Source organism: Elephantulus edwardii, unplaced genomic scaffold (assembly GCF_000299155.1).
Source record: "Elephantulus edwardii isolate Elephantulus edwardi_28Jun2011 unplaced genomic scaffold, EleEdw1.0 scaffold00031, whole genome shotgun sequence".
Classification (NCBI taxonomy): Eukaryota; Metazoa; Chordata; class Mammalia; order Macroscelidea; family Macroscelididae; genus Elephantulus; species Elephantulus edwardii.
The window spans coordinates 7,692,016-7,704,746 of record NW_006399781.1 but is presented as its reverse complement, the minus strand read 5'-3'; the positions used below and the strand labels follow the sequence as shown (position 1 = coordinate 7,704,746).

The window sequence follows — 12,731 nt, the reverse complement described above, 5'->3', positions numbered from 1 at the left end:
GAATAGTGAATAACGCTGCTATGAACACTGGTGTACAAGTTTATGATTCAGTTCTCATATTCTCAGGGTACATTCCAAGTAGTGGAATAGCTGGGTCACATGAATTTCTTGTTCAGCTTTTTCAGGAAGCACAAAATGGCCTTCCACAGTGATTGTACCATTTTACAGTCAGCTCCTGTTCTTAACAGTTAGTAAAGAAGAACAAAAGAAAATCAGACTCAAAAAATTGTAGACTATTAGGTGCTGTTTTAAAAACTGAGTTATAAACCCAAACATGAACCCTGTTGCCATCCAGTTATTCTGACTCCTGCTGGCCCAGCACATGTCAGACCAGAACTGTGCTCCAGTTTTAAATGCCTGTGACCTTAGTACGAGTAGCTCTCCAGGCCCTGCTTCATGATGCCACTGGGGAGATTGGAGCTGCCAATTTTTCAGGTAGTTGATCATAAACTGTTTGAGCTACATATAAGCACTGAGCCAGACAAATAAATAGTAAGCATTCAACGAACAGCAGGTGCTTTCCTTGTCTTCATCACCCCTAACTTCCTCTCATTCCACACTCTGTCTCTCCTAGATCTGTTAAAGTTGCACAGTCCATTGATACCTGTCAGGCATTATTACTTGTTGTTATGTGCCATCAAGTCGCTTGCAACTCATAGCGACCCTATGTACAAGAGCTCTAAATGCCGTTCTATCCTGTACCAACCTTGCCATCTCAAATGCATCCATTCCCACCATTCCAGTCACAGAATCGATCCATCTCATTGACGGTCTTCCTCTCCTTCGCTGCCCCTCCACTCTGCCAAACATGATGTCCCTCTCCAAGGACCAGTCCCTCCTTGCAAAATGCCCAAAGTATGTCAGATGAAGCTTCAGAATCCTTAACTCCAAGGAGTGTTCCAGCTTCACCTTCTCCAGGACAAACCTGTTTGTTCTCCTAGCAGTACATATTCAACACTCTTCTCCAGCACCACAGCTCAAAGGCATCAATTCTCTTTCTGTCATCCCTAGTCACTGTCCAACTCTCTGATGCATAGCACATAATTGCGAAGACTATAGCCCGGATCAGGAGCACCTTAGTCTCCAGCCTGACATCATTGTTCTTCAGTACTCTTGAGAGGTCCCTCACAACTGACTTTCCCAATGCAATTTGTCTCTTGATTTCCTGGCTGCTGTTACCAAGAGTGTTGACTGTGGAGCCAAGCAAACTAAAACGGTTACCTGTCTCAGTCTCTTCACCAGTGGTGAGAATCTTTGTTTTCTTGATGTTGAGCTTCAATCCATATAGGAGGCTGCAGCAGTCCTTGATCTTCTGCAGCAAGTGCCTCAGGTCCTCCTCAGTTTCAGCAAGCAGGGTTGTGTCATCTGCATAAGGCAGGTTGTTGATAGATCTTCCACAAATCCTGATGCCACATTCCTCCTTGTACAGCCCAGCATCTTGGATGATCTGTTCTGAATACAGATGAAAAGGTATGGTAATAGAATACATCCCTGACGGACCCCCTTCTTGATTTTGAACCATGCAGTGTCTCCTTGCTCTGCTCTGATGACTGCCTCTTGGTCCAAGTACAGGTTTAGCATTAGCACAATCAAATGTTCTGGAATTCCCATTCTTCTCAGAGTCAGTCATAGCTTGTTATGATCCACACAGTCAAAAGCCTTTGCATAGTCAATGAAGCACAGATAGGCATTCTTCTGGTATTCTTTGTTTTCTGCCAAGATCCATCTAACATTAGCTTTAATATCCCTAGTACCGCGACCTCTTCTAAATCCAGCCTGCACATCTGGCAGTTCTCTGATGACATATTGTTCCAAACGTTTTTGGATAATTTTCAGCAGAATCTTGTTTGCATGTGGTATCAATGATATTGTTTGATAATTTTCGCACTCTGTTGGGTCACCTTTCTTTGGAATGGGAACAAATAACGATCTTTTTCAGTCAGTCGGCCAGCTGGCTGTCCTCCAGATTTCTTGGCACAACTTAGTGAGCACATCCAGGGCAATGTCTGTTTGTGAAATATGTCATTTGGTATACCATCAACTCCTGAAGCTTTGTTTTTTGCGAATTCCTTCAGAGCAATTTGAACTTCCTCCTTCATCACCATAGGCTCTGGCTCATATGTTATTTCATGAAATTTTTCTGTGTCAGCCAATTCCTTCTGATACAGTGACTCTGTGTACTCCTTCCATCTTCTCTTGATACTTCCTAGATCATTTAACATTCTACCAAAGGTATCCTTAAGTATTGCCACCCGTGGCTTGAATTAAGCTCCTTCAGCTTAAGAAATGTTGAGCAAGTTTGGCCCTTTTGATTTTCTGACTCCAGCTCTCTGCACATTTCATTATAGTATCTTGCTTTGTCGTCCCGCGCTGCCTTTTGAAATTTTCTATTCAGCTCTTTGATTTCTTGGTTTCTTCCTTTAGCTTTGGCTTCTCGGCACTCTAATGCAATATTCAGAGTCTCATCTAACATCCATCTTGGTCTTTTCTTCTTTTTCAGCCTTTGTAATGATCTTTTGCATTCTTCATGGATGATTTTCTTAATATCCTTCCAGAGCTCATTTGGTCTGTGCTCATTGGTGCTCAAGACCTCAAACCTGTTCCTGAGATGGTTTTGAAATTCGAATGGGACAGACTTAAGGTCAAATTTTGGTTTCCATGGACTTAATTTAATTTTCCTCAACTTCAGCTTGAACTTGCATATGAGTAGTTGGTGGTCTGTCCCATAATCAGCACCCGGCCTGGTTTTCACTGCTGATATTGAGCTTCTCCACCAAGTCTTTCCACAAATGTAATCTATTTGATTCTTATGCATACCATCAGGTGAAATCCATGTGTATACCCTGCATTTATGTTTCTTATAAAAGGTATTTGCAATGAATAAATCATTGAATGTGCAGAACTCTATCATTCTATCTCCAGCCTCATTTCTCTCACTGAGCCCGTGTTTTCCAGCTACTGATCCTTCTTCCCTGTTCCAAACCTTTGCGTTCCAGTCGCCCATTATTATCAATGCATCTTGATTGTATGTTTGATCAATTTCTGACTGCAAAATTTGGTAGAAATCTTCTATTTCCTCTTCTTTGGCTCTCATTGTTGGTGCATATATTTGAATGATAGTGGTATTCACTGGACTTCCTTGTATGCATATGGATATTATCCTGTCGCTCACCACATTGTATTTCAAGATAAATCTAGAAATGACTTTTTAAATTATGAAACGAACCCCATTTTTTCTCACCTTTTCATTCCCAGCATAGTAAATCATGTGATCATCTGATTCAAAATGTCCCATGCCAAGCCATCTCATTTCGATATTTATGCGGTCCATTTCTTTCTTAACAGTGTCCCATTTTCCTTCATTCATGCTTCTCACATTCCACGTTCCAATCATTAGTGTCTCCTTACAACTATTCCTCTTTCTCCGTGTTTCCATTTCTAAGATCTCAGTTTCAATTGCCATGTGTTTTAGTCCAAATGATAGTCTAAGTGTGCTCTATTGTACATAAGGTTTTCAAAGGCCTGTCATTTTGGAAGTGGATGGCCAATCCTTCTTCCTAGTCTGTCTCAACCTTTAAATATATATATTATATATATAATAGTATCTGACATACAAGCATTCCACAGGAAACAGCAGATGAAAGACATTTGCCTAGTTATAAAAATGACCAATAGATTCAGTGTTGCTGTCCACCCCCACTACATGTTGTTGGTGCTGGTTTGTTTTTGTTTTGATCCACTCTTTCCTTACTTCACCATGATCCCTTCCCACTCCTGCCCACAGCATTCAACACCTGTCTCCCATTGAGCAGCCCCTGATGTTATGGCCTAAGTCTGAAGCCATCAGGATTTCTGTGATTCTGAACATATCGTGCTGCTGTCAGTCTCTTACGATGCAGCCAATATGACTTCAATTCCCAGTATCTTCCCCCAACCCTTGATATCTACTTAAGAATTATTCCTCTTTCTGCCAGCTGCATAACTAAGAAGAAAATATATTTAATCTTAATATATTTCCCTATACTGTATCCTTCCTTTGGGGTCCCTAAGGATCCCTGCCTTTGAATTGTGGTGTTGGAGAAAAGGGCTGAAATTCCCATGGAATGCCAGAAGCACAAACAGGTATGTCTTGGAGAAAGTGCAGCCAGAGTGCTCCAAGGACAGCAAAGCTTCATCTCACATTCTTTGGGCATGTTGTTAGGAGGGGTTGTTCCTTGGAGAGGGACATTATGCTTGGAAGGGTAGGGGGTCACCTAAGGAGAGGAAGACCCTCGACAAAATGGATTGACACAGTGACCACTACAGCAGTGGGTTCAAGTATGTCGGAGATGATGAGGACGGCACAGGATAGATCAGGGTTTAATCTGTGTTGATAGATTCACTATAAGTTGTAGTCAACTCGATAACACTGAACAAGGATCCCTGGTGGCCTGGTGGGTAAGGAGTTGTGCTGCTTACCCAAACACAGGCAGTTTGAATCCACCAGCTGCTCTTAATGTTGACATGTAATCAATATTGAAAGTTGCAGTCCTTATAGAATCTTTATTTTTTTTAGGATTTCCCAAAATGTGCATCATTTTTTTATAAATACAATTACTGATATTTAGACTTACCTTGAAAATTAGACACTCCCCTCAGTCTTTGCTTTTAAGGAAATAAAATTGTAGCTCAATGATTGAAAGACATGTGGAAAAGAAACTGGATTCTCATCTCTCCTCATGTCAGGTCAGTTCTCTTGGGTGCACTTCCTAAAACACCAGTGGATTTGGACACCAGATCTGCTGCTACTGGCCAGTTATTCCCTTGGGGTTCTGAGAGAACAAAGTCAGGCAGGTAACTGCAGAGGAGAAGTGGGACTTACTGATGACTCAGTGGCACCTAACAAGTATAAAATTAAGAAATTAGTAGATGTTATCAAGTCTCTGCTTCCTTCCCATAAAGCATTCTGCTGTTCAGTGCCATTTTAGATGTGTTTGAGAAATAAAGTCTGCCTTGTCATTTTTAGTTCAAGACAAAAGAACCATGGATGGTTTTGTGTTTTCATTTAAGTCATTTGGAGAGCAATCGAAAAATTAGACACTAAAAAAAAAAAATTAAAAATAAATTAGACACTTACCAAAGCTTGCTTAGAAGAATAATGGATGCTTTTGAGTTGTGATGTTGGAAAAGAGCTGCCAGAGTGTTCCTTGGAGGCAAAGATGATAAAGCTTCATGTCACATACTTCAGGCATGTTGCTAGGAGGGGCTATTCCTTGAAGAAAGGCATCATGCTTGGGAAGGTGGAGGGTCGGTGAAGGAGAAGACCCTCAACCAGGTGGACTGACACAGTAACTGCTGCCGTGGGCTCTAGTGTGTCAGGAAGTGTGAGGATGGCACAGGACAGGACAGGTCTCAGATCTGTTTGTTCATAGGGTCTTTATGAGACATACTTGACTTTACAGCACCTAACAGCAACAAGCTTTAGACCACTCTTGAAAATGCGGCCACCAAAAAGTCTCCGTTTTAATTTTCATTTGGGTTTGTGGATCAGGGACTTCTAGAGTGAATCCTTGAAAATGGCCCAGCAGGCATGTGCAGACAGTCAGGGAAGTGCAGCTTTGTGCAGACAGTCAGGGAAGTGCAGCTTTCTGAGAATCAGGGCTATTTGTTGTTGCCTCCAGAGGCTCTTTAGCTGTGTGTGGGTAAGCTGTGTGGCTGACAGGCTGCTGGCCTTAGTTCTTAGTTATTACTGTCCACAAAGTGCCGTCTGGGCAGGCAGCTGTGCAGGCTTAGGAAATTGCTATGGTTAATGAATACTGCTATAACAGAAATGCCACAAGTGGAAGGCTTTTCATATAAATTCCTTTTCTTACCATTTAGAAGACTAAAAGTCTGGATTCAGGGTGCTGATTCTAGGGGAATGCTTTTTCTTTCAGTCTCCCCATTCTAGAAGTTTCCCACAGCAAGAACCTGGGTCCAAAGAACACACTCTGCTCCTGGCTCTTCTTTCTTGGTGCTACTGAGCCCCCCTTCTCTCTATTCACTCCTCTCTCCCTTTATGCTTGTAAGACAAGAGGTGGCACAGGCCAGACCCCATGGCACCTCCCCTTGCATCAGATTGGGGTTGTGATCTTATCTAGAGTGTTGCATCCCACCCTGATCCTTGCATCCTCATCTTGCTCCGATTTGGAGCTGGATTATAAGAAGGATTCGAGTTTAAGAAGTGGGTCCATGACTCTAAGACAGAGCAGGAAGAGGCTGCAGAGGAGCCTCTGTACTACTTTGTTGTTATAACTAGGACTATGAGTCGACTACGACTCATAGCAACTCTGCACAGTAGCTCTGAACCCTGCTCTATCCTCAGCCAATCTCACCATCTCTGACACACCTACCCCTACAACCCCAGGTACTATGTCAACCTATATTTCATCTAGGGCCCTCCTCTCCTGGCATTCCTCAACCCATCCAAGCATGATGTTCTTCTCCAAGGACTGTTCCCGCCTGGCAACATGCCCGAAGTATGTGAGATGCAGTCTCAAAATCCTTGCTTCCAAGGAGCAGCTTGGTTTCACCTTCTCCAGGGAAGACCTGTTAGTTCTCTTAGCAATCCATGGTATGTTCAATACTCTTCTCCAGCACAACTCGAAGGCATCAATAAGTAATTGTATCATCTCTGGCCATTGTCCAGCTCTTTGATGCATAGCCATGTTGATTCCAACACCAGTTCTTACTGCCCGAGGACAAAGTCGGTTCTGGTCAGGAGCATGGGGGTTTCCTCCACATGGTATACCAATGCCTGTTTAGACATGATGATGGAAAATTATAAGCAGAGAACCAAAAAAAGCAAGTGAAACCCCTGTCTTAACCAGTCATTGAGATTTTCCAAGGGGTCTCATTGCTTCAGGGTGGGTTCTTCCTTTTTTTCTGGATTTGGTTGTTGTTGTTGTAGTTCATAGGAAGTTGTTACAGATATAAAGGTAATAAAACTGCACTTAATACAAGGTTAATAATTAATTTTGTAAAGAACCCTTAAAGAGATGTGGCTCAAAATGAGACCAGTCTTCCAACCCCAAAAGACAGAGATCTAAGATACGAGGAAGTCTGTGTTAAAAACTACTAAATGAGAGAGGTTTTAATTGTGGGAAAGGACGTTGCCATCTTGCTAAATGTTCCTCAGAGGATTCCCTTGATAACCTTGCTGCCTGGGTTTCCCCAACAGTCTTTGTTAAATAAGACAAAAGTGTGACTAACCTTCTCTTCCTCACACTTGGGACAGAAGACACAGGCTTCTGTCTGCTCCTAATCAGTTGGTATCTTAGTGTGGAATAGTATTAGCAGGCTGCTTTTAGAAAGCAGACATTCCACTAATCTTATCAGCCCAGGCTCCTAAGGCAGGCAGGCTCTAAGTAGAAGAGGGACAGAGCAGATTAGCAACTTTAATGCCCCCTGGTTTTGTCCTTTTGATTAGACACAGATAAATTCCGTGCATTGTCTGCTGTCTGAGGTTATTTGATTAAGATTACCCCCAAAGCTGACCACTTTCAGAGCGTTCTTCCCAGATGTGTTATGAACAGCAGCCTTCCCTGTGCACCTGGACAGATCTTTCCAGAACTGTTTCAGGTCCTGATGTTCAGGCTTCCCGGGAGGCTTGTATCCACTTGAAAAATGTGCTGAACATTTAAGTCACACAACTACAAGCAGCAGGATCTGGCATCTCACAGGTGCGTCGGCACCTTGTCAAAACCAGTAGTTATGGGACCGTGTGCCCACTCTGCGGGAACGTGTCAGATGTTTACAACAGCCTCCCAACCAGTGTCCTCAGTTTATCGATGAGACGGAAGGTTACAGGCGTCGTAGGAGGCAGAGCGGGGTCCCGAACCGGTCGGCGGAACCCTCCACGTGTGTGCGCACCCTCCACATGTGTGCGCTCCCCCCACTGCCCAGCTCTGTGCCTCCGTTAGAACAGAAATAGACATGCTGTGACCTACTAATGCCTCTCAGCAGGGAGTCAAATAAGGATTGAGGAAGTTTGGGGAGGGGGGTTAATTTAAAAAAATACTAGACTATGGGCTGGTATCATGCGAGTGTGTGTGATCCAGCCATAAAATTCCTACAGGAGTCTGGCTCAGTGATGGAGAGCGACAGTGAGGGGCAGGTAGGGCCTACAGGGTCAGGAGGCCTGTGAGGTGAGCAGGAATCCTAGCCAAGGAATAAAGTCAGAGATAACAACAGGACTAGCAGGCTCACACTCATTGTGCTAACCCTGGACCAGATCTGCTCTCTGCTTTATGCAAGCTAGCGGTTAGCCCTCACAGCAGCCCTGTAGCACGGAGAAGTTGTGTTCGCTTGGCCATGGTCACTAACTGAGCAAGCCTGCAGAGGAATGCGGACAGGCTGGCCCCAGAGTCCTTGCTTTTTACCAGAGTCTTGAGCAAGGAGTGAGGAGAAGACACTGCTCTGGGCATGGGAGGAGCTCCCGGCACAGGTGAGCGGGGCTGGTTAAGGTCTCCCAGGGAAGTTCCAGGTCACCCCTCAAGCGACGGGACCAGCCACGTGTGCCAGACGAGCCCATGTGCCAGCCTGCTCCTCCTCTCAGGTCGACTTCTGTGGTGGTGGCTGCTGCCCAAAATTAGTAACTCCAGATGTGGAGGCACCCCTGACATAGAGCCGCCTGACCCCTGTGTTGCTGCTTCAGTCTTCCCACCCTCGGGTTCATGCTAGAACACAGAACTGACCCCTTTCACAGGTGACCTCAGCAGCACTTCAGAGTCCAAATCTGTGTTATGTTTTTTTAAGGCTCATGTTTATCCTGAAGACTCCCCTGTTTCCCAAATACTAGGCATAATCTTAATAAACCAAGTGAGTCTTACATAATGTCTTGCAGATTATTAGACCCACAAATGTTATTCTTAGATTAGGACATACTGTAATGGGTCAGATTTCCACCATATGGGTTTCACCATCACTTCTTCACCCTCATTCTTTATGGCAGACACCTTTTTCTCTTCTTTTAGTATTTGCAGAAATGTTTGGCATAAGCAGCGCTTTAACCCAAATTGGCCATCTGGACAGATTCCTTCCTCTGGAATGGAGTTGCCTTCACGCTCCCCTTCCTCCTCTGCTGACTCAGCCCCTCCCCTGGGCAAGCTCGCTGCCATCAAGCTCCTGCCCAGTGCCAAGAACGTAGAGGACTTTCCATGAGACTGTGTGTCTAGGGAGATGAGTTTTAACATGTGTGAGCATAGACAAAGTCTGGAAGGTTAATACACCAAAATGCTATTAGTGCTTCTCTCTGGGGATACAATTATCTATAATTCATATATTTTGGTTTTGGTTTTGTGGTTTGTCTATTTGTATTTCTGAATTATCTTTTTTGGAAGCAGGAGTGGCATCTACTTCCTAAACAACATGCCTCTGGAAACTGTGAACTTTGATAAATGATAGTTATAGAAAGGCTTCAGGTCTTTTGTTATAGGGTTGCTAGGAGTTGTGCTTGACTTGACAGTAATCAACAACAGTTTATCTTTGGAGCTCTGGTGCCTTATTGGTTAGGAGCTGCTCTATCAACCCAAAGGCAAACAATTCAAATCCACTGGTTGATCTGAGGGAGAAAGATGGGCAATCTCCTATGCAATTTACAGTCTGTGAAAAGTTACTGGAGGGTCAGTTATGAATTGGTTCTGACTCATAACAATAACAGTAATTTTTAACTAGTATTTGTTGTTGTTGTGTTGTTGTTATATGCCATCAAGTCACCTGTGACTCAGAGCCACCATACGTACAGCAGCTCTGAACCCTGCTATGTCCTGAGCCAACCATATGGTCTCTGACACACCTACCCTCATTACCCTGTCACTGAGTCAATCCATCTCATTAAGGGTCATCCCCTGCTGCTCTGTCCCTCCACCCTCCCAAGCATGATGCCCCTCTCCAAGGACTGGTCCCTCCTTACAAATTGCCCAGAGTATGTCAGGCGGAGCTTCAGAATCCTTGCCTTCAGGGAGCAGCCTGGTTTCCCCCTCCCTATGACGAACCTGTTTGTTCTCTTAGCAATCTATGGTATGTTCTGTAATCTCTAGCACCACCACTCAAAGGCATCAATTCTCCTTCTATCATCCCTAGTCATTGTGCTGGTTTCTGATGCATAGCACATAATTGTGAAGTATTGTTGGCTGAGGGTAAAATATAAAGAAGGAGAGGGGACTCTAAGAATAGAGGAGGAAACAGAGCATAAAGCAGGGGCAAACAACTAAAGCGCTGAACCCAGCTTCCCTAATTCTTTATTAAAAATTGCCAGAGCAAATCACAAAGAGAATTCTATGCAAATGAAGCTAAGCTCTTTTATTGAAAACCTTATGCTTGACTCAGGAGGGAGGGTTTAGCAAATACAGTTCAAGAATTTGAAAACACCTAAGGTTAACCTTGGTGCTAAACCCCCATGACCTATCTCAGGAGGAATTCCAGCTTGTATCTGTGCCTCCCTCATATCCTGATACAGGATTTGATTTATCATTAATATTTAGTTTGAAATTTGACTTCCCGCAGTGAAGTCCTGAATCAGGCACATCTTAGTCTCCAGACTGACACTGTTGCTCTTCAGTACTCTGGAGATGTCCCTGACAGGAGATTTTCCCAATGCAATATCCGTCTTTGGATTTCCTGGCTGCTGGTACCAACAGTGTTGATTTTGGAGCCAAGCAAACTAGAGCTGTTAACAGTCTCAATCTCATCACTGTCTATCATTATGATTCTAATAATAAGCATTAAAATAAATAAGATTTGGCTAAAAAAAGGGGGCCCAGTCCCAGACCTCAGAGACATTCTTACAGAGATGCCCAAAGTATGTGAGACAGAGCTTCAAAATCCTTGCTTCCAAGGAGCAGCTTTGTTTCACACTTGCCAGGACAAACCTATTAGTTCTCTTAGCAGTCCATGGTCTGTTTAATACTCTTCTCCAGCACCATAGCTCAAAGGCATCAATCCTTGTGTCATCCTTAGTCAATGTCCAGCTCTCTGATGCATAACAAGTAATTGCGACGACCATGGCCTGGATCAGGTGCACCTTACTCTCTGGACTGACATCGTTGCTCTTCAACATTTTGGAGAGGCCCCTTACAGCCGATTTACCCATCATAATTTGTCTTTTGATTTCCTGACTGCTGGTGCCAAGAGTGTTGACTGTGGAACCTAACAAGCTGAAATTGTCTCTTATCCATCTATTGTGGTGTTTCCAATTGCTTAAAAATTGAGCTGCTGAGAAATTCCTGTTGTGTTTTCATTTCCCTAGATCAAACCTGGATCCTTTCAACCAGTACACTGAGGACCAGATTTGGGACGCCCTAGAAAGGACACACATGAAAGAATGTGTAAGTGAAGTCCTGAGCAGAGATGTGCTGGGCACAGGTGGGAGTATAGTTGTATTCTTATCCCCGCCAGCCTGCTGTACCGCCCCACCCAGCCATGTCCTACTTAACCCTGTACCCCTCTGACATGTGTGGGTAGAGCACCATAGAGCAGGACTTCCCGGGTATTTCAGACACATCATAGAAGTTGATAGACCCTACCTACCACCCTCCATGGGCATAGTGGCCTCTCACCAGCCTTTGGCAGTGCTGGCTGGCATAAGCAGTTCACTCTCAATTACTAACCTGAAGGCTGGTGGTTTGGACCAACTTGCTGCAACATGGAGGAAAGGCCTGATGATCTGCTTTTGTAAAAGCTGTCAGAATTGACTTGACAGTAATGGGTTTATTTATCTATCATTTGAAAAGATAATTACTCCAAATACAGTCATAGTCTTAGGTTAAGTTCTGTTTTATTAATCATATTCTTGTGTACCGTTGAGTCAGAACCAACACATAGGTGACCTGCCAGCAGGTTTTCAGAGGCTGTAAATCACAAGGAAGGGGACTGCCCATCTTCCCTGGAGCAGTCAGTGGATCCGAACTCTGTACCTTTGCATTGACAGTGCAGTTCCTTACCACTGAGTCACCTATAAATGATGAAAAATGTACTGAGTGCAGTGTACCTTCTTTCTAGATAAACCAAGGGCTGAGCTAGTGATTCTTTTATCAGTATCATCACTTTCTCCTAACGTCGACTTTCCTTCATTCTAGATTGCTCAGCTACCTCTGAAACTTGAGTCTGAAGTGCTGGAGAACGGGGATAACTTCTCGGTGGGGGAGCGGCAGCTCTTGTGTGTAGCCAGAGCCCTGCTCCGGCACTGTAAGGTGAGGTGTCTTCATGCTTTGGGGGCAAGGGGACTAGTCAGGGGGCAGGCACAAAGGAAGACCTGAAGCTCAGCCGTCCAGCAATGTGGTGCTACATCTGGAGACAGGTTGGGCCCTGAGCCTGGTGGCACTCTTTGAAAGAATACCCAGGACAGGTTACATTGACCCCAACAGGACTCAGGTAGAAGGGTTTTTACTTTTGGGGTGGTTTTTGTTTTGTTCTTTTTAGGGGTCTTTAGTTTCCCACAATTTCTTTTGCTTCCAGCTGTAGTCCCTGAAACCATACACACAGACAATTTTAATCTATTCTAATTTTCTTACTTTACAGACAGGACTAATGTGCATGTGCAGAATCCGAAAGCAAATAAGGGCACTATTTCGTATAACAGCATGGTACATGGTCTTTTTGGAGGGAGTGGGAAGTAAAGATTAAAGCAAATGTACAGGTTTAAGAGGGAGTTCTTTTTCTTTTTTATTAATTTTAATGAAAATTTCTAGAGACTTTGGATTTCCATTCATTCA

The 12,731-nt window shown here is 43.9% G+C and overlaps 1 protein-coding gene across 2 annotated transcripts in view; it reads left to right on the top strand.

Moving 5' to 3' along the window:
- ABCC5 (ATP-binding cassette, sub-family C (CFTR/MRP), member 5) overlaps nucleotides 1–12,731 on the top strand; it is a 102,047-nt gene that overhangs the window by 81,684 nt on the left and 7,632 nt on the right. For both annotated transcript variants that reach the window (XM_006884059.1, XM_006884060.1), the window contains 2 exons: nucleotides 11,267–11,345; nucleotides 12,096–12,209. In XM_006884059.1, coding sequence (XP_006884121.1) covers nucleotides 11,267–11,345; nucleotides 12,096–12,209 — 193 coding nt within the window. The remainder of the gene's footprint in view (nucleotides 1–11,266; nucleotides 11,346–12,095; nucleotides 12,210–12,731) is intronic.